At 40.5% G+C, this 26,532-nt stretch overlaps 1 protein-coding gene and 1 long non-coding RNA gene across 2 annotated transcripts; one reads left to right on the forward strand and one right to left on the reverse strand.

The window, feature by feature from the left end:
• Nucleotides 1–642: 642 nt before the first annotated feature.
• On the reverse strand, nt 643–1,560 carry LOC110712060. Its single transcript, XM_021890485.1, has one exon. It carries the CDS (start codon nt 1,558–1,560, stop codon nt 643–645), a length of 918 nt encoding a protein of 305 aa, XP_021746177.1.
• Nucleotides 1,561–15,363: 13,803 nt separating this feature from the next.
• Nucleotides 15,364–20,031, forward strand: LOC110711974. The gene is made up of 4 exons (XR_002509466.1): nt 15,364–15,657; nt 16,705–16,894; nt 16,985–17,068; nt 19,832–20,031. It is a non-coding gene; the product is annotated as an uncharacterized LOC110711974 (long non-coding RNA).
• The last annotated feature ends 6,501 nt before the right edge of the window (nt 20,032–26,532 follow it).

The following is a 26,532-nucleotide window of genomic DNA, read 5'->3' on the forward strand; positions in this document are numbered from 1 at the left end:
TACAAACTTTAGAAAATCTGATACAAAATAATTCTTCTTTCTACTACTAAAACAAACAACAAATACAAACTTAGGTCCTATGTCGGTCTAGATGGACACGTTGTCCGGTTGTGACCCTGCTGGTGACAGCGACTGCATTTGCTCGAGGGCCGGTTAGTCTCATCCATTTCATTGCGTATGCGCTTTGACCTTGGCCGCCCTTTTCTACGTACCATGCTGCCATCTGAAATGAGTTTAGGGTCGACGTACTGCGTCCAGGTTGTCTCGTAGAGGATAGGCCATAATTATGGTGCTTAGGTGTTCGTGTAGGCCTCCGATTGCAGCACAGGGTCCACCCACGGCCGCTCTGATAGTGAATACGTCGCACAGACTGCTAGAACATGAGAACATGGGAGGCGGAGTATCTTTGGTTTGTTGCATGTACACGTTTTCAACTGAAAGTTAATAGTATATTTATGGCCTCCTTTACTACCAAGTTGCTCTCCCCTTTCTGTTGTAACTTGGTAAATATGCAATCGGCGGTTATACGCATCCACTATGTGATATCTGGCTTTTGTGGTGTTCTTCTCCAGAATGGCAGTGACCTTGGGGGGGGAGGGTATGCAAGTCCCTATTAAGACCTAGCCTCAGGAGACTCCCTTCTCAAAGTGAAATACCTATAACTCTGTGGAAAGTTAACTCGACAAGGGACATGATCGGTAGAAACCGAGCTCCCTTCAACACATTATTAAATGTTTCAGAGAAGTTTATAGTACATATCCCATATCTGCGACCAGCGTCGTGAAAGAGAGACCACATAGTGAACGGGACTTGAACAATATACTCCATGGCCTTGGTACATGCCTCACCGATGAAACACTGATCAGCTTGAAGTTTTCTTTCCTGCCTTTGGTACGCCGCAGCCTTGAACATATCTTGTCGTTGCTTCGCACGTGAGTCTTCAAGTGAGAAGCTATGTGGCACACACAAAAACCTGTGATAGGCTCGCGGCTCGGTGAATCCAACGTTAGGATCATTCATTGCTGCAATGATCCCAGGATGTCGATCAGATATAACACAGAGGCCATCTCGTTGAGTGACATGAACCCGAATGCACCCCAGGAACCAAGACCAGCTGAAAGTGTTTTTCTCTTCAACCACCGCGAATGCTAGCGGAAATACTTGGAAGCTTGCATCCACACTTGTAGCAACCAACAGTGTTCCTTTGTACTTCTTGTACAAGTGCGTCCCATCGATACAGATAACAGGCATACAATGTTTAAAACCGTCAATACAAGGACTGAAGACCCAAAACACTCGTTCAAACACTTCCATGTTGCTGTAGTATACACCGTCCACCAGAGCTTTGTGTTTCCATACGACACACGTTCCCGGGTTTGACTGTTGGAGTGCTTGCATGAAGTGCGGAAGTCTTCCGTAAGAACTCTCCCAATCCCCAAATATTTCAACTATAGCTTTCTCCTTGGCATACCATGCTCTTCGATACGGAACATCAAAATGAAATTGCTTGGAGATGATTTCCTGTATGAATTCAACTTTCAAGGATGGATCTTTCCGCATAAAGGACTTCACATACTCTGATATTATGGACGAATCCTAAGTGTGGGTGATCAGTAGATAGTACTTCAGTGACACAGTTCTCCCAGTGTGGGCCTTTGTGCGTGACTAGGGTAAAGCCACGCGAGTGCTCACTTGATTTGGTACCCCGTAGCATCCAATCACATTTCTTCTTGCACCGCAAATGAAGGACACTCTCAATCCTAGCAAATACATCTTCACCATTTCTTGAAGCATTTTCTTACTTTCAAAATACATCCCCTTCTCAAATTCTCCCCTAGGAACAAACGAGTTTTGCCACGCAACCAATTTGCAAAATACTTTGTGTTTTAAGCTCAATTTGGGGAAAAATTCATATTATTCTTTCCCAACAAGTCAAATTAATAACCTATCCTATTCTATGATATTTAGGGGTTTTACCACCTTCAAAAAATGAGTTATTGGCTTTTACCACCTACATAATTAAAAGTTTTATTTTACCACCTCATAAAAAAAATAAAGTTGGCTTTTTCCATCAGAACCCTGTTGGGTTACGTACAGTTCGACTTTACACGAAAGAGAAACCCGCCTAAGACCCGCTCACGAATTAAGGCAACTAAGCATGCAATTACATTATTAAACAATAAACGAGAGAAAGAGAAAAGACGTTCATACCCTTGACGCGTGCTTCGCTCGAACCCGAGCTCTTACTTGAGAAGCTAAACCTCGCAAGCGTGACGGTCTTTAACGGCTCGTACCCACGAACCTGACCCGAATGGTCTTAGTCCCGAAGGTTAGTCGGGACTTAACCAATAAAAACTAGAGTATTACGAACTTAAGGTTTTCTCCCTTATTCAAGGAGATGCCTTTTTAGTTCCACTCAAGTGTTCTTCCCAAATCCCAAAACTTGGGTATCTATAGGGAAATGAACCTTGATTTCCCATTCTCAATCAATGTGGGAGATTTGCATTTTCCCTATTTTATTTTAATCAAAACAAAACAGAAATGCAAAATCAATCTACAAGCTACAAGTGGCATAAGGAGGAAGAGAGAAGGTGAGGACCACCCAAGGGGGGGACCAAGTCACCTTGCTCCCCAGGCCAACCACCAACCCTTGGTCCCCTCCCCTTGACAGGCTGACCAAGCCACGTGGCAGGCTGGCAGCTTGCTTTGGCTGCCAAGGCTGGGCTGCTGGCCAGCCTACCCTCGCACATGCGCAGCCACAGAGCTAGCCAACCCATGAATCGCAGGGATGCTGTGCGTGATGCTACTGGTCACTGCTGCTACGCGAGGCCTAGCACGCATAGCGTGCTGTTGCTTAGTGCGTGCCACTACCTAGCACCACGTATAGCCCAGCATGCCTAGCACGCTGCTATGCGATGCTGGTGCTTGGTGCGTGGCTACGATGGGCTGGGCGCTAGCATGCTAGCAAGCACGCAAGGGACCATGCCTACGATGCTTGTGATAGCAAGGCCTAGCCTTGCGATGCTTGTGGGCGCTTGGCTTAGCATGCTAGCAAGCACGCAAGGCACCATGCCTGCGATGCTTGCGGGCTTTGCTAGGCCATGCCTTGCGACATGCGATGGATAGCTAGAACACACAGCCACACACGCACGCATGGCTTGCGATGCTGCGTGTAGTGCTGTGCGAGGCCCAAGCATGTTGCGATGCACATGCCAGGTGCGGTAGGCTTGCGCCTGGGTGCATGGCCCAGCACACTAGCACGCTAGCATGCACTAGCTGCTAGCATGCTTGCGAACAGCAATGCCAGCCATGCTAGCACACTTGGCTTAGCACGCAATGCATGTTAGGCTTTCGGCTAGGATTGCAATGCGCATGCTAGCTCGAGCTAGCCTAGCACTCGCATGGCTAGGTCAATGCGAGGCTACGACCTCGCTCAAACTTGTCGCTTGTTGAATTTGCGACGCTCGGTCTCGACGCTCTAAGCCCGATATCCGACGTCTTTGTTCGTAATACTCTGATGACTCATCACATCCTTCGAATTGATTCGTCGTCTCGGATCGGTTGTTCGATTGGGTTCGACCCGAAGGGTTCAGTCAAGATTAAGCTGTAATATTAATAGTACATTAATATTACTTATCGGAATCGGCCTCCACGAAGGCATTCCGATCACTTGACCTCACTAAAGAATTAGCTTTCTAATAATTCTGAACCCTCTATCGAAATAATACACTTGTTGGAAGGATACCATTCCTTTCAATCTCCCACTTGTCCTTCCGGACAAGTGTGCAAATAGTGTATAGCCCTTTTCCTGTGCCGCTTAATGTCCCTTCATGAACTATAAGGTAAGATTCTTCGTCATCCTTATTACGTCCAGAAGTGTTACTCGATTCCCGAGTTTGACTGTAAATAAATAGATTATTTCTAAAATCCATCTGAGCACGGTCATGCATTTTCACAGTCTCACTCTTCGAGAAGCCATGTAAACAACAAAGACATGTTCCCTATTGTTAATAGGGGGACATTCCCAGTCTTGTACTGTAAGCTTCCCTTACTAAGAGGACCTAGTTTCCTGAGTGTTGCCGTTATAATCCCCATTTACGGTAGATGTTTGACAACATCAAAACGACTAGTACTCAAACAAGAGAACTTGCAATACTCATGGTCGAGGAAAAAGGTTCTGATAGCTATAATGAGAAATATACTTATGACGATTTATAATCTCTTAAAGTATTCTCATAGGTCTATCGGGTATAGTTCCAAACTAGTACCTGTGCAAATGATTTATGACTATCATGTCCTTGTAGCACAAGAAACGGTGCTATAAATCATACTACACACTAATCTCAAGTGGTCATTAATCGTCCATCGTTTGAATGACCTCGATTAGGGATAATTTTCGATTAAAATAATCAATGTTCACTTAACAGGTGTTTCTTTATCCAAGACATGGTCTTAATACCCTATTTTGAATATTCTCAAAAATCGAATGGACTCATTATTTAATTCTAAACCACAATTAAATAGATATGGAGCAATCATAAATTTGCAGAAAATTTAATTGCTCCAAAATTGAATGGTTCAACATAGTGAAATCAAAGCTAATCTCCAATATGCTTGATTCCCATTGCCTCCACGTGCTTGTTGTGCTTCACTTGAGACAAAGGTTTAGTCAGAGGATCGGCTACATTGTCGTCTGTTCCAATCTTACAAATTCTGATTTCACCCTCGGATTTCCATTCCCTTATCATCTGAAATCGCCGCTTGACATGTTTGACCTTCTGATGTTCCCTTGGCTTCCTGGCCTGAGCAATAGCTCCATTGTTATCACAATAGAGGTCTATTGGACCCTTGATGGAGGGTACAACACTAAGTTCACCAATGAACTTACGAATCCAAACTGCCTCCTTAGCTGCTTCCGAAGTGGCCAAGTATTCGGCTTCAGTTGTAGAATATGTAGTGGTGCTTTGCTTAGCACTCTTCCAACTAAACGCTCCTCCATTAAGGCAGAATATGTACCCTGACTGCGACTTGGAGTCGTCTCTGTCATTCTGGAAGCTCGCGTCAGTATAACCTTCAACAACCAAATCATTACAGCCACCATAGACCAGGAATTTATCCTTATTCCTTTTCAGGTACTTTAGGATATTCTTGGCCGCAGTCCAATGCGCCTCTCCTGGGTCTGATTGGTATCGACTCATAGCACTCAAGGCATACGATACATCCGGCCTAGTACATATCATGGCATACATGATCGATCCAATAAGCGAAGCATATGGAATCTGACTCATCCTCTCTCGTTCATCAGGTGTTTGTGGACATTGTTTCTTGCTTAGAGTTATGCCATGGGACATGGGTAGGTGCCCTCTCTTGGCCTCCTCCATGTTGAATTGTGCCATTACCTTATCAATATAAGTACTTTGGCTCAATCCAATCATCCTTTTAGATTTATCCCTATAGATCTTGATGCCCAATATGTACCGTGCCTCTCCCAAGTCCTTCATTGAAAAGCACTTTCCAAACCATCCTTTTACGAACCCTAACAGTTTAGCGTTGTTTCCAATGAGTAATATGTCATCGACATATAAGACTAGGAATGCGGTGTCACTCCCATTGACCTTCTTGTAAACAAAAGACTCATCTGGATTCTTGATAAAAACCAAACTTACTAATGGCTTCATCGAATCGCAGATTCCAACTTCTGCTTGCCTGCTTTAGTCCATAAATGGACTTCTTAAGCTTGCATACTTTCCCGATATTGCTTGGATAAACCAAACCTTCCGGCTTTGTCATATACACAGTTTCTTCCAAAATCCCATTAAGGAAGGCGGTTTTGACATCCATTTGCCATATTTCATAATCATAATATGCAGCAATCACTAGGATGATCCGGACGGATTTAAGCATTGTAACTGGTGAAAAGGTTTCATCATAACCAACTCCGTGAATTTGCCTCTAACCTTTTACCACTAGTCTAGCTTTGTATATAGATACATTTCCATCTTTGTCTGTTTTCAACTTGAAAATCCATTTGCAACTGATAAGTGTATAACCTTCGGGCAAATTTACCAAGTCCCAGACATGATTTTCAGACATGGAGTCCATCTCGAAGTTCATGGCCTCTTGCCATTATGCAGAGTCGGGCTCGTCATAGCTTGTTTGTATATCGCTAGCTCATCTCCATCCATAACTAGGATGTCTTGATCTTCGGTTAAGACAATACCAAGGTATCTGTCTGGTTGAGATCTTGGTTGTTGCGACCTACGCAGGGTAATAGGTTGAGCATTTGCATTGTCGGTTCGACTTTGCACATTGTCGGTTTGACTCTGACCAATGTCAACAGCTGCTTCTAAAGCACTTTGATTGTCAGTTTTGTCATGTTGATTTTGTTGCTCTTCCTCTCGAACTTCGTCGAGTTCGATTTTCCTCCCACTTGTTATTTTGGAAAGGTGTTCCTTCTCCAAAAAGACACCATCATGAGCAACAAACACTTCGTTCTCGGATTTGTTGTAGAAGTAATACCTTTTAGTTTCTTTTGGGTAGCCCACAAAGAAACACTTGTCTGATTTTGGGTGAAGTTTGTCAGAAATTAATCTCTTGACATATACTTCGCAACCCCAAATCTTAAGAAAAGACAACCTCGGAGGTTTCTTCGTCAATAATTCATATGGAGTCTTTTCGACAGCTTTTGACGGAGCACGGTTCAAAGTAAGTGCCGGAGTTAGAAGTGCGTGTCCCCCGAAAGAGATAGGAAGTTCACTAAGACCCACCATTGATTGAACCATATCTAACAAGGTTCGATTCCTCTTTTTGGACACTCCGTTCCATTGTGGAGTTCCAGAGGTGTCAACTTTGAAAGAATACCATTTTCTTTCAAGTGATCGTCGAATTCATGGCTCAAATACTCGCCACCTTGATCTGATCGAAGTGCTTTTATTTTCTTGCCAAGTTGATTTTCAACTTCACTCTGAAACTCTTTGAATTTCTCAAAAGATTCAGATTTGTTCGACATAAGGTAGACATAACCATATCTACTATAGTCGTCGGTGAAGGTAATGAAATATCGATAACCTTGCCTTGCGGGTGTACTCATTGGTCCACATACATCCGTATGTATTAGACCAATAAGTCACTTGCCCTTTCTCCCAATTTGGAGAATGGCTGCTTTATCATCTTGCCTAATAGGCATCCTTCACAATTTTCAAACGACTCCAAGTCGAATGAGTCAAGAACACCTTCTTGATGAAGTTTCATGATGCATTTGATGTTAATGTTGCCACAACATCTAAGGACTCCTTACTGATATCGTTCAGCTTAACCAAGACGACTTGTATACCCTGTATACCTTACGTTCCTAGGGAAGCGGTGATGCCTCGCTTTGGCGTAGCCCATCACCACGCGCATTAGTTCGGTAAGTGTCGTTCTTGGAATGGAAATTTTGGCTTAATATTATAGGGACCTAAGGTTTCTATGTTGGTTGATTTAAGTGAACTTAATTAATCATCGTAACATTTGAAATCCTAAACATGCATCTAACATATCATTCACATATATAAGAATAATTATATATATAGAAAACATAAAATAAGATGCATTTGGCAACTAGCATGACCCCTTGAAATCTTCAAATCTTCAAGGGTCCTCGATGCACCATCTTGGCTCGTCTTCATAGAAACGCCGTCTTGAGACATTCCCGCCAAAATGCAATTACTAGCTACTACGACTAAGATTAATCTAAATATTAAGGTACAAAAATACAAAACGGTACGCAGACCGTATTTAGATTTATAACAATACATAACAAATCGTAGTCCGTATTTACTATCCTAATCAGGCCCCACTAGTTGCCATTTTCAAGAAACCTGTGAAACAATATATATTCTGTTGGGTTTCGTAGCGTCCAACGCTACGCGGAAGAGAAACCCGCCCAAGACCCGCCCCAATAAAGCATGCATAAACATAATTAAACAGTAATTAATAAAAGGGATAAATAAGTAATACCCTTAAAGCATGCTTCGCTCGTAAACCGAACTCTTACTTCGAAGCTTAAAGCCTCACAAGCGTGACGGCCTCCAACAGCTTGTACCCACGACCCAACCCGAACGATCTTCGTCTCGAGGGTTAGTCGAGACTTAACCAAGTACAAAACTAGAGCTTTACGAACTTAACGGTTTTCTCAATAATAAGAGATGGCATTTTGAGTTCCACTCAAGTTGATTTCCAAGTGCCCAATCATGGGGTATTTATAGGGAAATGCAACTTGCACTCCCATTCATGATCAATGTGGGATAGTTGCATTTTTCATCTAATTTATTTAAATCAAAAATAAATTATAAAAACAATGCAATTAACAAGTGGCATGAGGAGAGGAGAGGAAAGGTTAGGTGAGGACCATGACCATGGGGGGACCATTGCCTTTCTCCCCAAAGCATGGCTCTAAGCCTTGGTCCCCATTCTCCTTAAACCAGCATCAAGGACAAGGTGAGCTGGCTGCCAGCCTTGCTGGCCAGCTAGCACAGCCAGCCCAGCACAGCTAGCACGCACAGCCTAGCCAGCGCATGCGTGTTGCTAGCGAGCCACGCATGCTGCTGTGCTAGGTGAGGCCCTAGCTCGCTTCTGCTGCTGGGCAAGGCTCCTAGCTCGCTGTGCTTGGTGCAGCCATGCGAAGGCACGCACGCAAGCACGCATGCTGCTGCGATGGTGCTGCCATGCGAGGCACGCACACACGCAAGCACGCATGGTGCTGCGACGATGCTGCCATGCGAGGCACGCACACACGCAAGCATGCATGGTGCTGCGATGGGGCTGTGCTAGCATTGCACGCACACCCCTGGTGCTGCGAAGGTGCTGTGCTAGCATTGCTTGCACGCACGCACACCCAGGGTGCTGCGATGGTGATGTGCTAGCTCGAGCTAGCCTAGCAACCACATGGCTAGGCCAATGTGATGCTACGGCTTTGCTCGAACTTGTTGCTTGTTGATTTTGCAACGCTCGATCTCGACGCCTTAGGCTCGATATCCGACGTCCGTGTTCGTAATACTCTAGTGACTCATCAAATCCTTCGGATTGATTCGTCGGTTCGGATCGGCAGTTCGTTTGGGTTCGACCCGAAGGGTTCAGTCGAGACAAAGCTGTAATATTAATTGTTCACTAATATTACAGATCGGAAGCGGCCCCCACCCAGGCATTCCGATCACTTGATCTCACTGAAGAATCAGCTTCCTGATAATTCTGAACCCTCTATCAGAATAATACACTTGTTGGAAGGACACTATTCCTTTCAATCTCCCACTTGTCCTTCCGGACAAGTGTGCATTCAGTGTATATCCTATTTCCTATGTCGCTTAATGTCTCTTCATGAACTATAAGGTAAGAATCTTCGTCATCCTTATTACGTCCAGAAGTGTTTCTCGATTTCCGTGTTCGACTGTCAATAAGCAGATGATTTCTAAAATCCATCTGAGCACGGCTATGCATTTTCACAGTCTCGCTCTTCGAGCGGCCTTGTAAACAACAAAGACATATTCCCTATTGTTAATAGGGGGACATTCCCAGTCTTGTATTTTAAGCCTCCCTTACTAAGAGGACCTAATCTCCCGAGTGTTCCCGTTATAATCCCCAGTTACGGCGGACGTTTGACAACATCAAAGAGACTAGTACTCAAACAAGAGAACTTCACAATACTCATGGTTGAGGAAACAGGTTCCGATAGCTATAATGAGAATTGTACTTATGACGTTTTTTAAATCTCTTAAAGTACTCTCATAGGTTAATCTGGTGCAGTTCCAAACTAGCACCTGTGCAAATGATTTATGACTACTATGTCCTTGCAGCACAAGAAACGGTGTTGTAAACCATACTACACACTAATCTCTAGTGGTCATTAATCGTCCATCAGTTAAATGACCTCGATTAGAGATGATTTTTGATTTAAATATTCAATGTTCACTTAACAGGTGTTTCTTTATCCAAGACATGGTCTTGATATCCTGTTTTGAATATTCTCAGAAATATAATCGAATGGACTCATTATTTAATTCTAAACCACAATTAAATAGCAATGGAGTGAATAGTAATTTTGCATGAAAAATTAATTACTCCATAAGTGAATGGTTTCAACATAGCGTTTTACATTAAGACATCTAGTTTAATTAAAACACTTGTAAAGCCAATGATTAGAGAGAGAAAATCCTTGTTTCCACCATTTTTCTTCCTTTCAAATCTCTGATTGGGTCATGGCCAAGGGGAAGAAGGGTTCTTCTTCAAAGTCAAAGAAGAAAAGGGGTCCTAAACCTAGAACTCGATTGAACTCGAAGCAAGCAGGAAATATTGAAGATGGTGCTGGGTCGGAGGTGAGCTGGTTAGATGGAAATGAGCAAGATGATCCATTAAGAAGTGTTTCTCAGGAGGATAAGGAGCGTCATGTTGTTCAGTTTAATCAGTAATTGCTGGTAATACATCAAAACTCTCCTACTTCTGTTGTTGATTTCAATGGAACAGTAACCGGGTCTGGAAATGTGCAATCGGGTTCTCTGAACCCAACCCCTTTGATGATGATTAGGGATAATATTTCCGAGTCTAGTGCTTCTGTGGTAGGGTTGAATAGGGGTGTAACTCCTAGCCCTAACAATACACCCTTGACATTGGAGACTCCTGTTAATAGGGTTTCGGGGGATTATGGAACTGAGAATGGCAGACGATGGAGTGCACTCTTTAATAATACTAGAGATGAAGGGTTGGATTTGGTGAGTGAGAACAACTCTAAGCAAGTTAATGGAGGGGAGGGCTTAGCAAATGGGGGAATATTACAGCTAACCTCTAAGGATGTTGACTCGGAAATACAGTATTGGAGCTCTGCTTTTATCTGTTATGCCTTGGGGGCTAGGGTGCCGTTTTTGTTATGAATGGATTTGTGAGAAGAATTTGGGGCAGGTTTGGTGTAGACAAGGTCAACCTTCTCCCTAGTGGGGTTTACCTTGTTAGGTTTCGGACTACATAAAGTATGGAGAGAGTTCTGAATGGAGGTCCAGTGATGTTTGATAGTAGGCCTGCTATAATGAAGCGCTGGGAGTCGGGTATCAATTTGGAGAAGGAAGGAGTGATTGAGGTGCCTATTTGGGTTCGGTTACCTGGCCTAAAATTGAAGTTCTGGGGTCAGAATGCTCTTATGAAAATAGGCAAGTTAATTGGGAAGCCGGTGAAAACAGATAAAGTCACAACAAATAAGGATAAGTTGGAGTATGCTAGACTTATGGTTGAGGTTTCTATTGATGGTGATTTCCCAGATGAAATTGAATTCTTGGATGAAACAGGTACTAATATCACGTAGAAGGTTTGTTATGAATGGAAACCTGTGTTGTATAAGACATGTTCTGGTATGGGACATAGTGAGAAGGCATGTCCTTCCCAATGGACTAGACAGCAATTCAGAAGCAGGAGAGTTTATAATAGAGAACCAGTAAGGCAAGTTTGGAGACCGGTCCAGCATCCAAAATAGACCACCTCTCAGAATGGAAGGAATGAGCAACACCAGAAACAGAATGTGACAGTAAGTGTGGATATAGGGAACAGATTTGAATGCTTGTAAGATGAGGAAATTGGGAATGTCAATACTGTGTTGCAAAATAATCAGAATACTATTGACAGTGCTAGGCTGTGGAGAATTGATGAAGGCAGGGTTATGTATGGGGTTATGGAGGAGGGGGAGTGCTCTTACTCTCTTAATGGATAGTGTGGGATTTTGGAACGTAAGAGGTCTCTAAATTTGCCTAATAAAAGGTGTGATGTTCTATGGTTTCTTAGACATCAGAACTTGGGCTTATTTGGACTCATGGAAACAAAAGTAAATAGAAAGAAGTTTGGTTCGGTTTTTAGTAGTTTTGGTGACGATTGGTCTGTAATTGCAAATTACTCTAAGAATGAGAAGGGTAGAATCTGGGTTCTATGGTTTCCTACTGTGTTTCATGTGACTGTGCTCAGGGTGGAGGAACAATTGATCCACATGACTGTGAGGCATAGAGCTTCTAATAGTTCTTTTTTTGTTACTATGGTGTATGGGCTGAATGACCCTAAGAGGAGAACAGATTTATGGAATCAGTTGACTAAGATGACTGAGTTAACTAAGAGGACCTTTGATCCGTGGTTTATTGGTGGAGATTTTAACAATATTTTGAACCTTAATGACAGGGTGGGTTCTCCTTGCACATTCCATGAGGTTGAAGATTTTAGGGAATGTTTGAGAAGGAATGATTTGATTGACTTTAAGGTTGGTGGATTGTTTTATACATGGAATAATAAACAGGAGGGGGAGCATAGGGTTTGTTCGAAGATTGATCGTGTGCTTGTGAATAATAATTGGTTAGGGAAGTTTGGTAAGGCTGTTGCTGTGTTTTTGCCAGAGGGTATTATGGACCACTGTTCGTGCGTGATGAACATCTTTGGCAATAATGAGAAAGCTGTGAAACCGTTTAAGTTCTTTAACCACTGGATAACAGCTCCTGGCTTCATGAGCCTTATTCAGTCTCATTGGGACATTGACATATCTGGTACTGACATGTTTAAGCTGGTTAAGAAGCTGCAGGCAGTTAAGAAGGCTATCAAAGATGAGAATTTAAGTTCCTTATCTTCCATTGAAGCTGCTGATTTGGAAGCTTCTGCTGCTATGATGAAAGCTCAGCAAAAGCTAAATGATGATCCCCAAAACGAGGCTTTGATTGATCAGGAGAAACAGGCCAGACTTAATTATCAAAAAGTGCATGCTGTTAAATACTCATATTTGAAACAGAAGGCTAAACTCAATTGGTTAAAGGAAGGGGATTTGAACACTGCGTATTTTCATGCTCACATTCGAAAGAGAAGATTTCAGAATAGAATTTGTGGTATTGTTCAAGATGGGCAGGTGGTTCAAGAGCCTGATAAGGTTGTGAAAGCTTTTGTTGATTACTATCAGAACCTGCTGGGTTCTAGCCTAGTTCCTGAGAGGATCATTCATATGGCTGTTATTGAGGAGGGGAGGGTTTTGACTCAGGAACAGCAAGAAAGAATTTGTATTCCTTTTGCTGAAGAGGATGTAAAGTCTGCTTTTTGGAGCATAGAGGATGACAAGGCCCCGGGCCCAGATGGGTTTTCAAGTAAATTTTTCAAGGCTACTTGGGATATTGTGAAGAAGGATATCTGTAATGCCGTGTTTTCTTTCTTTGAGCATGGGCGACTTTTCAAGCAAGTGAATAATACACTGTTAACTATGGTTCCAAAAATTGAAGATGCTACTCAGGTTTCTCATTTTCGACCTATAGCTTGTTGTAATGTTGTGTATAAAATCATCTCGAAATTGCTTTGCTCAAGACTTAAATTGGTCCTTCCTGAGTTGATTAGTGAGAATTAGGGAGCTTTTGTTGAAGGGAGGTCTATTCTAGATAACATTTTAGTTTGCCAGGATATGTTGAAGAATTATAATAACAAAAGGAAGGCTCCTAGATGTACTATCAAAGTAGACCTGAGGAAAGCTTATGACTCGGTGTTTTGGGCGTTTATTAAAGATATGCTCATTGCTCTTAATTCTCCGAGGCAATTTGTGGGGTGGGTCATGGAATGTATTTCTACCCCTTCTTTTTCCCTCATGATCAATGGTGGGCCTCATGGTTTTTTCCAGGGGAAGAGAGGCATTAGACAGGGAGATCCTATCCCTCCTCTCCTTTTTGTTATAGTTATGGAGTATCTTTCGAGGCTTCTCAGGAAGGTTGGTGGGCTTAGGAATTTTAAGTTTCATCAGGGTTGTAAATCTCTGGGTTTAACTCACCTAGTGTTTGCAGATGATCTTATGCTGTTTGGACATGGTGATAGACAATCCTTCTCTCTGCTTATTAGAGCTTTAAAAACCTTTGAGAAGGTTTCGGGGCTTGTGGCAAATTCAGATAAAACAGCAGTGTACTTTGGTAGTATGGATGTGAGCTCGAAGCAGGACATTCTGTGTAACACTGGTTTCATGCCTGGGAGTTTTCCTTTTAGATACCTTGGCATCCCTCTTAATGCTAAGTATATGAGGATTTCAGATTTTGACACCATCATTGACAAAATGCTTGCTCGAATTACTTGTTAGTCAAACAGGAACTTATCCTATAATGCTCGGGTTACCCTCATAAACTCTGTCCTTATCAGCTTACATTCTTATTGGGCTTAGTGTGTGCTTATGCCAAAAGGGGTTATTCATAGAATTACCCAATTATGTAGAGATTTCCTATGGGATGGGGCTGCTGTGCTTAGTAGTTCTCCCCCTGTGGCTTGGGATTGGGTTTGTAAGCCTAAGAAGTTTGGTGGTTTGGGCATTAGAGATTGTGCTAAGTGGAATAAGGCTGCTTTGGGAAAATATATTTGGAAAATAGCCAAGAAGGATGACACTCTCTGGGTCAAATGGATTCACAGTATCTATTTGAAGGAGCAGGATTAGTGGAGTTATAGTCCAAAGAGATGTGATGGATGGACTTGGAGAAGGTTGTGTTCTGTGAAGGAAGACTTGAAGCATGGATTTGAAGTTGGAAACGGGGTGAGCAAACAGTATAAAATTAGTGATTGCTATAGTTGGTTACAGGGTGTGCAGAATAGGGTATGTTGGGATAATATAAATGGGTGTGGAATAGGTTTAATATCCCAAAGCACTCATTTATTTCTTGGCTGGCAGCGCAAGGCAGACTTAAAACAACTGATAGACTGGTTAACTTTGGCTGTAACCCTGATACTGGCTGCTTGCTGTGTGGGAATGGCTTGGAGTCTCATAAGCACCTGTTTTTTGAATGTCAGTATAGCAGGCAGTGCATAATGACAGTAGCTTCGTGGTTTGGCATCTCTGAGAAACATTTTAATATGACAGGTTCATGGAAACACTGGTACAGGCAGGGAGATGGATTGGTTCAGAAGGAGACTTTCCTTGCTGCTTTTGCTGCATGCGTGTACTATATCTGGCTGGCTAGGAATCATGCTTTTTGGAATAAGTCAGTGATCTTGCCTAGGAAATCATGTTTCTCGATCTGTATGGAAGTTTGGAGCAGAGTTCAGCAATTGATTGAAGCTTCTTGGTCCAGAAACACTACAACAAAATAGGGCTATAGCAAAGTCAATTTTTGCAACAGTTTGGTTAGCGTTGCTACAACTAGACATATTGCAATAGTTTTTATTTTATTAATGTGATTAGTCTCGGTCTATTAAAAACTGTTGCTATACAAAATATATGGCGACATTTTTTAATGACCGTGTCAAAAAAGGTAAGTGGCAACATTTTACTATCCTAATAAAAAAAATAAAAAAATATAAGGAATAATGTGGGATGAAAACTTTCGCTGTTTATTAAAAACTGATGAAAATTTTCGCTGTTTATTTTTTTCGATAAAATTTTCAGTAGGCGCTGTTTATTAAAAATTGATGAAAATTTTCGCTGTTATTTTCTTGATAAAATTTTCGGTAGCCGCTGGTTTCCCTCATTTTCCCACTGTTCTAAAATTCCCCAAATTAAACCCTAATTTTTCGTTTCTCTATCCTCACTTAACTGACATCTCAAACTACAATCAATTGGTGAATTTCGTTGATTGTTTCAAAGACTCCGCAAAAAGGGGCTGATCATTCAACATTTTAAGGATTATTTCTGCTATCTTCAAGATCGACATAGAGGTTAGTAGTAATTCGGTGTTTCTAATTTTTTTCTATTTGATATTATTTACACAATTCTAAGGTATTTAATTGGGTATACTAGTGTTGATAAGGGAAAATTGGGTTCTATTGATATAAAAATTAGGGAATTTGCATATTTGATGTAATTATAAACAATTTGTATGCATTAATTCATAAAGTTGTTTATCAATTTCTAATAAAATCGCGTGATATAGTTTTATTAGATGGGAAATTCGTATGATATTTTCGGATAGTGTTTGTGATTTTTGTTAGATGGTTTAATTACATCATAAAAGCTATCGAATTATTAATGGGTTTATTAGCTAAATTGTTTTATGGGTTAGATGGTTAATTATCTTTTTAGATACTAGCAGCGAGTAGGAGAGTGAATTGATCTAAAAGCTTTTGTTAGGTTGTGTTTTTTTTTTTTTTTTTTTTTTTTTTTTTTTTTTTTTTGACGCATTGTTAGTTCAGCAGCAAGTTTTGTGATGTGAATGTCATTCAAGCTTGATTGAATTTGAAAGACAAATCATGAATGTCATGGAAAGCACTGAAAGGTCTTTAATTGTTGGGTACTAACTAGCTTCTCAGGTGCACTTATGTGCTTGATTCGATTTTGTGATATCTGAAGATCCAGATAGAAGCATTCTCTGAATAACCTTTAATTTATGTCCACACTATCAATTGTCCTTTTTTTCTGGCAGGTTGCTGCATTCTCTGGATTTTAATGAAACAAAGTAGTTCTATGAATGGTGTATAAATAGTACTTGTTAATTGTTGCACAAAACAAATAGTTCTATGAATGTTGTATAAATAGAGAGAGTGATGTTGGCTCCTAATGCAAAAGTCAAGCAGAGTAGATTATCACCGAGAAATGCTATGTGTGATCCTCTCTAGACAAATCCTGTTATTTAGCCAAAAAAAATGCATAGAAAACTAAATTTCCTCTTATTCATGTACATTTGGAGTTGTGCTAATAACCAGACAATTCATAGACCATTTTTCTCGTAGAGCTGCTTTGTGAACTGATATTTTTTTTTGCTATAGTTTGAAATTGAAATGGGTTAATGTCAAAATTGCGGTTTCTGCTTGAACCTCTCAAGTTTGTTACTGATGATGGGACCCCATGGAGGAGAAATCTGCTGTTGTTAGATTGAGTGACAAAATTAACAAGTCAAAACGCAATAAGTTGTGGAGGAAAAGGAAGAGACGTCGTGTTGCTGAATCACTTGCTAAGGTTGCTTTTTATTGCTGATATCAGGCTATTTACCTGAATTACAAGTTTTGGAGTATGTTTATGTTACATGATTTTCTTAATGGTTAACAGGAGGAGGAGCAATTCAAGAAACTTGACCGAGAAGCTGATGAATGGAGGGCTAAAGAAATTGCCAAGGATATGGCAGAACAAAAGGTACCATTTGCTGCATTCACTTGCCATGTATAAATGGGACTGTTAGTTGTTGGTTTAGACTATTCTTATGCATTCTGTGCCATTTAATTCATAAAAAGTAGGCCTTAAGGTGATAGAGGTTCATATGAACTAACATATGGTGAATCTAATTTCTAATGACATTGTTAGTATTCTGTGGTAGGTCTTTTACTAGTAAAAAAACTACCTAACTTAGTCTAATTGTCACCACTAGCACCATCAAAAGAACGTGCACCTCCTACAGCATCAATTTCATCAAAGAAAAGTATGCAGGCCTTTTTTGACTTAGCCATCTGTAACAATGCATACATGTATAATTTAGCAATAAAGCAACTGAACAAGAAGGGAACGCACTGGTATTAATTAATTTTTTGTCATCTTAACATAGTGCATACCTTAAATATATGACAAACCATTGCAGCACCCCGACCCGTTCTCCTGTAGATAAGTTGAGTTCCATTTACACGAATGAAGCAGGCATCAGTTCCGTTAGCCATAGCTCTGGCTATGAGTGTTTTCCCTGTCCTAGGAGGACCATAAAACAAGAATCCTTTAGGAGGATCGACCCCTAGAGCGACAAATTTATCTGGGTGAAGCATGGGTAATTCAACAACCTGCAAACAGAAACATAGCTTAAGGAATACTAAAATAGAAAATTTGAGTAAACTTTTATTTAAAAAAAAAAAGTTAAGAGAGACTTACTTCTCGGACCATTTGTATCTGTTCTTTGTAGCCACCAATATCATTGTATGTTACATCAGGCTTCTCCTTCACTGTCAACAAAGATGCATCGGGATGAATTTTAGGAGATAAGGGTATCTGTATCTTGGGCTTCATTCTAGTAATCCTGTTAAAATAAGCACACCAACTTACCAGTGAGTTTATGTGTCTAAGATGGATTTTTAGCTGATATAATTTCTGTGATCATGGACTTTTGACTTGTTGTCTGCATCTGATGATACTTGTCAGTTTTTTGCGTGTTTGTAATGTGGTTTTACATATAGCACATTGTATGTCTTGTATGATTCACTTGCATTATCAGAATTGACTCTCAAATTTCTCGCGCCTCTTAGGGTATGATTTTCACATGTTTTGTTCAATTGCTGAAAATAGTGCAATTTTATGTTGTCTTCATGAATTATTCTTGTTTAGATATTTTTTTCATAAATCTTGGTGGTGATACACTACCATGGAAACATTGCATGCAAGTATTTTTAGGATACACAATGGCAGAAGGTGATTGCCCAGGGCCTTGAATGGTAAATAACATTGTGGTTAGCAAAAGAAACATTTTAATGCTGTTTAGCCTAGCTAATTGGCAATACAGTTTGGAGCTTTTGACGATGTGTTTGAAAATTAGACTAATAAGTAATAACCTTGATGAGCTTTATTCTTACCTGAATTTGTTATTTCAAAACATTGCTTATGGTGTGTGCATCTGCTCAAGGATATGAGCTACTTATGCCAAAATTACTTTTATTTTCTCTGTTGCCTTAAATTATTTGAATAAATTTACAATTTTTTTTTGGGATTGTTAGACATGTTGGTTATTTATATAATCTAGATTGTGAGCCTGTTTATAATTTCCAAATGGGAAAGATTAGTAACATTAGTCAGTTCCCACTTGCCTATAACTGCTAATTTATGATTTTCTTAGTGTTCTTTTTTTTAAAAAATGGTAGAACTGGGTCTTATACGAGTGAATGAGTGATGGAATAAGTAGAAGTTAATTGGCTTAAAGGCTGTAATTTAAATAAGTTATTCTCATTCTTGTTAAGCAGCAGCTCCGTTTCAGCGTGTTACTTACTTAGCTTGCAGCATGCGTGTGCCTGTTTTTGTTGTTGTTTGGATTTGTGTTGGCTGCTGCCTGTATTGGCTTCAGGGTGCTGCTGTGTTTGTGGCCTGCTTGGGTTCAATTGCTGTTCTTCTTATGTTGATGTATGCTGTTGTAGCTAATCTGCTAGCTTCCAATTTTTCTCTCCTATCTTTCTCTTCTTATTCTCTTTTCTTCTCTTCTTTTTCTCCTCCTCTTCTCTTCTTCTCTTCTCTAGCTGCTGCCAAGTTTCTTTCTTCTCTAGCTGTTGCTAAGTTTCTTTCTTCTTTGGTTGCCTGTGCTGCTGTGTTTGAGGTGGGGTATTGCCTGGTTTCTAAGGCTCCTGCCTGCCAGTGTTTTTTTTTTTTTTTTACGACTGCTGGTGCTGTCAGTTTCTGCTTTTCTGCTGCTGCCTTGTTGTGTTATTGTATGCTGCTGTAGCTAATCTACTAGATTGCATTTTTTATCTCCTCTCTTTCTCATCTTATTCTCTTTTCTTCTCTTCTTTTTCTCCTCCTCTGCTCCTCTTTCTTCTCTGGTTGCTGCCAATTTTCTTTCTTGTCTGGTTGCCTGTGCTGCTGTGGTTAAGGTGGGGCGTTACCTGGTTTCTAAGGCTACTGCCTGCTAGTGTTGTTTTTTTTTCTTTTCAAGACTGCTGGTGCTGTCAGTTTCTGCTTTTCTGCTGCTAGCATCTGTCTTTCTGTCTGTGGGGCTGCTGGTTGTTGTCCTGTACTGTTGGCAGTCCTGCTAGGAAATGGTGCAATTTGGAGATATACTTTGCTCCTGTTGTGCTTCTACTTCTTGCTGATTTGTTGCTGGCTTTGGCTTCCTTTGTTGCTAGTGTTTTGATAATAATGTTCCATAAATAATTTATTTGAGATTTTTTTTTAATTAAAAATATATGTCTTATTATTATTGTTGTTGTTTTGCAGGATACTATATATATCCAAGTATGAAGTGCTACATCAAACATCTAAAGATTTATTGGACTTTGAGCAAAAATATTAGATTGGTTTTGAATTTGGTTTTGGAATTTTTATTAGTTTAATATATGAAATATTTAGATTGAATTTGTTTTTGTTGCTTGTAATAAATATTTAGCTTATCAATTACAATGGATTTGAATTAACTACGTAGAAATTTTTATGGAGAACTTATTTCTAAGTGAAAGTTTATCGATCATATGCTATTTAAACAAGTCACTTATTATATGCATTATTAAATCTATTCCTTTAATGCCAAATTAAAAGCGTTGCCATTAACAGGTTTAAAAGTGTCGCCTTAGTTTCAATTGGAAGCATTGCCATAAACAAAATAAAGTGTTGCCTTAATTTTAAACGCCAACTAGTATCAAACTAATAATTGTTGCTTAAAATTAGCAAAAATTGTTGCTTTAACTTTGAAAATGTTACCTAAAGTTGTTGAATAAGTGTTGGCATAAGTTAAAAAGTGCTACCTTAGAAAAGCGCTGCCATAATTATTTACAGCAATAGTTTACAATAAATGTTTCCTAATGCATGAAAGTCGTTGCCAAAGAGTTTTAGCAACGACACCTATTGGTAACGGTTTATAATCCGTTGCTATAGGCATATGGCAACATTAATTGGACATATGGTAACAGATTATTGTTGTTGCCGTAAGTCTTTTTTCTAGTAGTGAAACCAGTCAAATGGGTGCAGGCTCTTAAAAGCATAATGCCTGCTGGCTGTTAGCTACTGTTCTGGGGCTGTTCCTGAGTCTGTGTTGTTGTTACTGTTTTTATTGTTTAGTTGTTGTGGTCTTAGGCAGCTTGGTATTTAGTTCTGGTTAGTTCTTTTTGTCCTAGTCCAGGTTTGGATTACCCTTCCTAGAAGGTGCCTCCTTCTTGAGGCTAGGTAGGTCCCCTTCCCTCTCTGTGGCACCCTTCCTAGAAGGTGGCTTTTGAGAGAAGAAGGTGTTTTTGGGGGTTGGTTGGTTTTTTGTTTTTGCTTGGTCAACTTTCGGTTTTGTAAGTTGTAATTCTTTATTCTTTGTTAATATATTTCTTAATTCCCAAAAAAAAAAAAAATTAAAACACATGTATAGGGAATTCAAAGCCAATCTCCAACGTGCTTGATTCCCATTGCCTCGACATGCTTGTTGTGCTTCACTTGAGGCAGAGGTTTAGTCAAAGGATCGACCACATTGTCATTCGTTCCGATCTTACAAATTGTGATTTCACCTTCGGATTCCCATTCCCTTATCATGTGAAATCGCCTTTGGACATGTTTAACCTTCTGGTGCTCTCTTGGCTCTTTGCCTGAGCAATAGCTCCATTATTGTCACAATAAAGATCTATTGGAACCTTGATTGAGGGTACAACACCAAGTTCACTAACGAACTTACGAATCCAAACTGCCTCCTTAGCTGCTTCCGAAGCTGCCAAGTATTTGGCTTCAGTTGTAGAATCTGCAGTGGTGCTTTGCTTGGCACTCTTCCAACTAAACGCTCCTGCATTTAGGCAAAATATGTACCCTGACTGTGACTTGAAGTCGTCTCTGTCAGTCTGGAAGCTAGCGTCGTTGTAACCTTCAACAACCAAATCTTTGTGGCCACCATAGACCAGGAATTTATCCTTGTTCCTTTTCAGGTACTTTAGGATATTCTTGGCCGCAGTCCAATGCGCCTCTCCTGGGTCTGATTGGTATCGGCTCGTAGCACTTAAGGCGTACGATACATCACGCCTAGTACATATCATGTCATACATGATCGATCCAATTAGCGAAGCATATCATGGCATACGTACTGTGCCTCTTCTAAGTCCGTCATTGAAAAGCACTTTCCTAGCCAGCCCTTTATGGACTCTAATAATTTTGTGCTGTTTCCAATGAGCAATATGTCATCAACATACAGGACTAGGAATGCGATGTCACTCCCACTGACCTTCTTGTAAACACAAGACTCATCTGGATTCTTGATAAAACCAAATTTACTGATGGCTTCATTAAATCGCAGATTCCAACTTCTGCTTGCCTGCTTCAGTCCATAAATGGACTTCTTAAGCTTGCATACCTTTCCAGCATTGCTTGGATCAACAAAACCTTCCGGCTGTGTCATGTACACAGTTTCTTCCAAAATCCCATTAAGGAAGGCGGTTTTGACGTCCATTTGCCATATTTCGTAATCGTAATATGCCGCAATTGCTAGGACGATCCGGACGGACTTAAGCATTGCGACTGGCGAAAAGGTTTCATCATAATCAATCCCGTGGATTTGCCTGTAACCTTTTGCCACAAGTCTAGCTTTGTATATTAATACATTTCCATCATTGTTTGTTTTCAATTTGAAAATCCATTTGCAACCGATGGGTGTGTAACCTTCGGGCAAATTTACCAAGTCCCAGACTTGATTTTCAGACATGGAGTCCATCTCAGATTTCATGGCCTCTTGCCATTTAGCAGAGTCAGGGCTCGTCATAGCTTGTTTGTATGTCGCTGGCTCATCTCCATCCATGACTAGGATGTCCTGATCTTCAGTTAAGACAATACCAAGGTATCTGTCTAGTTGAGATCTTGGTCGTTGCGACCTACGCAGGGTAATAGGTTGAGCATTTACATTGTCTGTTTGATTCTGACCAATCTTATCAACTGCTTCTAAAGCATTTTGATTGTCAGTTTTATCAGGTTGACATTGTTGCTCGTCCTCTCGAACTTCGTCGAGTTCGATTTTCCTCCCACTTGTCATTTTGGAAAGGTGTTCCTTCTCCAAAAAGACACCATCACGAGCAAGGAACACTTTGTTCTCGGATTTATTGTGGAAGTAATACCCCTTGGTTTCTTTTGGGTAGCCCACAAAGAAACACTTGTCCGATTTTGGGTGAAGCTTGTCAGAAATTAAACCTTTGACATATGCTTCGCAACCCCAAATCTTAAGAAAAGACAACCTTGGAGGCTTCTTAGTCCATAATTCATATGAAGTCTTTTTGACAGCTTTAGACGGAGCACAGTTCAGTGTTAGTGCCGCAGTTAGTAGCGCATGTCCCCAGAAAGAGAGAGGAAGTTCACTAAAACCCATCATTGCTCGAACCATGTCTAACAAGGTTCGATTTCTCCTTTTGGATACTCCGTTCCATTGAGGAGTTCCAGGAGGTGTCAGCTATGAAAGAATGCCATTTTCTTTCAAGTGATCGTCGAATTCATGGCTCAAATATTCGCCATTTCGATCCGATCAAAGTGCTTTTATCCAAATTGATTCTCAACTTCACTCTGAAATTCTTTGAATTTCTCAAAGGATTCAGATTTATTCGACATAAGGTAAACATAACCATATCTACTCTGAATTGTCTTAGTTTTGTCAGCGGTATCAACATTTGTCTAATCATATGTAAAAATATGCAATTTCCATTGAACATATATAAACAGGACATTTTGAAACAACTATTGTCAAAGTCTTACGATCAAAATAACTTGGTGTCCAACACCATAGATCATAGTATGTTCCAAAGCATGATGAAACTAACATTAGTTTAATTACATGTCATAGACAAAATAAATGTGCCTACAAGCACGACCAAAAGAGCATCTTTGTCGTCCGCTCGTAGTTACACATCCACTTGTGAAGCCCTCTCACTTGGTTCCTGAAAAGGCAACGTAAAGTGAGTCATATTTGGTATCCAATACCTATGAATAGCTTTTATACAAGTGTTAAGGAAGATACCTGAGGCAGACGCCACATTCCTCTCTTCCTCCTCCTTTCGGAAGAGCTTGCATTCCCTCTTGTAGGGGCCTTTCCCACCACAATAGAAGCACCACATCTTTGCCTTGTTCTTGAACTCCCTTCTCCTTGATCTCAAGGGCCTCTCGGTCACTCCATAGGCGGTGGCTCGGATAAGTAGTTGCACCACCTCCATTAAAGAGCGTGTCTCCTTTCCCGCAGCTATATGCACTCTAAGTGCATCATAGCCCTAGTGGAGCAAAGCAAGCAAGATATGCCCCGCCATCTCATCCTCCAATGAGATTCCGAGAACCTGCATGTGTTTGAAGAGCCTAGTCATTCCAAGCACATGAGGTCGAAGGGGCATGCCGGGTCTCAATTTGGTATTGTAGACCTTTGTCCAAAGCCGACGCCTTTCCTTAGCAAGACAACCCACATTTGGTGGCTTTATTTTCATGTTTGAGAGTGACCTAGTCAAATCAAACACGAGTCCATCATAGTTGCCATTTTCACTCTTGGTGACTCTCACATTGACAACGTCCTCAAGGGCTTTGAGGAACATGTCCGGAAGGTAGGAAGAAAGGCTTTCCTTCCAATCTTCTGAGATGGAATTAGCCATAAGTCGTGAGACTTTCTTGCAATTGGAAGACCATTCTTCATGAGCCTCATCGGTCATGATCCCTTAGAGAAGAAGCTTGGAATGGGAGTGTCAAGAGTGTACTCCAAGGAACAATTCCGAAGAGTTTTCCTGAGTTCCTCCTCCCACTCCTTGAAGTTGACCAAGTTAAGGCAAAAAGCCAACTTGTCGGGGAGTTCCGGGCACATAGAATTGTTGTTTGAGTTACTTGCAGACATGGTTCTACAATTGAAAGAATTTGAAATGAAAAACCATTCATATAACCAATAAGTTTGAATTTAATAGCGTTCATGCAAATTTTCAATCTTATTGAGCATTTTATCCACGCATTAATAATTTGTCCCTTTTGGCGAGAATAAAATGATTCCAAGATCCCAAAACTCAGAAAGTGAATAAGCATGCTTTGGCTTGTCTTAACACTTAATATTTTAGGGTAAGCAATCTAATTGCTAATAGCTCTAAGCTACTCTCGGTTTGATAAAACGTCGCATCTAATGCATTCTTGACATTTTATCTCTTTCGCCACGACATCTAAGGACTCCTTACTGATATCGTTGAGCTTAACCAAGATCAACCCGTATACCTAGTATGCCTTACGTTCCTAGGGAAGTAGTGATGCCTCACTTTGGCGTAGCCCATCACGTACGTGCATTAGTTCGGTAAGTGTTGTTCTGGGAACGACAAATTTTTAGCTCAATATTTTAGAGACCTATGGTTTCCATGTTGGTTGATTTAAGTGAACTTAACTAATCATCGCAACATTTGAAATCCTAGACATGCATCTAACATTCAAATATATATATATAAGCACAATAATATATATAAAGCATAAAATAGATGCATTTGGCAACTGGCATGACCCCTTGAAATCTTCAAGGGTCTTCATCTTGGCTCGTCTTCATGGAAACACCATCTTGAGACATATTCGCCAAAATAAAATTACTAGCTACCACGACTAGGATTAATCTAAATATTAAGGTACAAAAATACTCAACGCTACGCAGACCGTATTTAGATTTACAAAAATACGTAACGGAACGCAGTCCGTATTTTCTATCCTAATAGGGCCCCACTAGTTGCCATTTTCACGAAAACTGTGAAACAATATATTTTCCATTCATCCATTCACTATATGTGAATGCCCATGCATTTTACGACGTAAAACAAGTAAAATTGCACAACATGCGAAAACTAGAATCCGATTAACACGCCTAATTAAAACTAGTCAAAGATGTTTAACATAATATGTTTATTAAGGTGCAATTTGTTCACGAAATTACTCAAGCTCCCACTAAATTCCGCATCCAACTAAATTAATCTAATTAATTATGCCAGTAAACCCAAATTTTGTCAAAATTAAAATTTTGCAAAAGCCGAAAATCGAGGTTTAACTGCAAAATTTTGCAAAAACGATAGCCCAAAATTCAAGCAAAACAGCCCACCCAAAAATACGAGGGCTTCGCACCGTGGCTGCTAGGCAGCCCATGTGTTGCGCCTGTTGTGCTGGGTGCCAGCATCCACGCCCAGCGTAGCGTGCTACGCCAGCCAGCACTAGTAGCTCGCTACGCATGCTGCGCATGCTAGCTGGTGCCTAGCAGCGTATGGCAGGGGCTGGCTGGGGCTTGCTGCCATGCTGCCCAGCAGCTTGCCCAAGCAACTCCAGCAGCCCAGCCACGCACCTAGCACAAGGCAGCATGCAACATCCTCACCGCACTGCACAACAGCACCTCGAGGCTTAAGCACCCTTGTGCGCACCTAAGGCAGCCACATACGGGCTGCTAGGCAGCCCGACTAACCTTGGTGACGCTTGGGTGTTTTTGCCTCGATTTGCGTGCCGTTTCTCGGGATTTTAATCTCGATTTACGTGTGACATAAAATCAATCCTAAATTTATTTCAGAATCAATTTAGGGCAAAATGAAAATAAAATAAGTCCAACTTAATTAAATTCAATTTTAATGGTGCACAAGCCTAAATCATCCAAAATTACCCTTTTGAAATAATTTAGGTCTTTCTTTATGCTTTAAAATTGAAGGGTTACACCCATAATTAATTTAACCCAAATGTAAATTAATGATGTGTTTTGACAAAATAGGGAGTTGGAAAAATAAAACCAATCATCCAATGAAAATTTTCCAACTTTTAACTTGTGTAAAATAACAAAATTACATCTTCCAATATGAAGATTAATCAAGATCTAATCACAAGTACTTGAACTTTAAGGATTTTTAATCAACCAAAATGAACAAATCCAAAAATTAGTTCAACCATGGAATTTAGAATCAAAGTTCCAACCATTTAAACACTTAAAGATTGGATCTTTAATA

This window comes from Chenopodium quinoa, unplaced genomic scaffold, assembly GCF_001683475.1.
Source record: "Chenopodium quinoa cultivar QQ74 unplaced genomic scaffold, ASM168347v1, whole genome shotgun sequence".
Lineage (NCBI taxonomy): Eukaryota > Viridiplantae > Streptophyta > Magnoliopsida > Caryophyllales > Amaranthaceae > Chenopodium > Chenopodium quinoa.

Excerpts from the sequence above, each read along its gene's own strand:
- LOC110712060 (XM_021890485.1), bottom strand. The coding sequence starts at position 1,560 with ATGCGGAAAGATCCATCCTTGAAAGTTGAATTCATACAGGAAATCATC.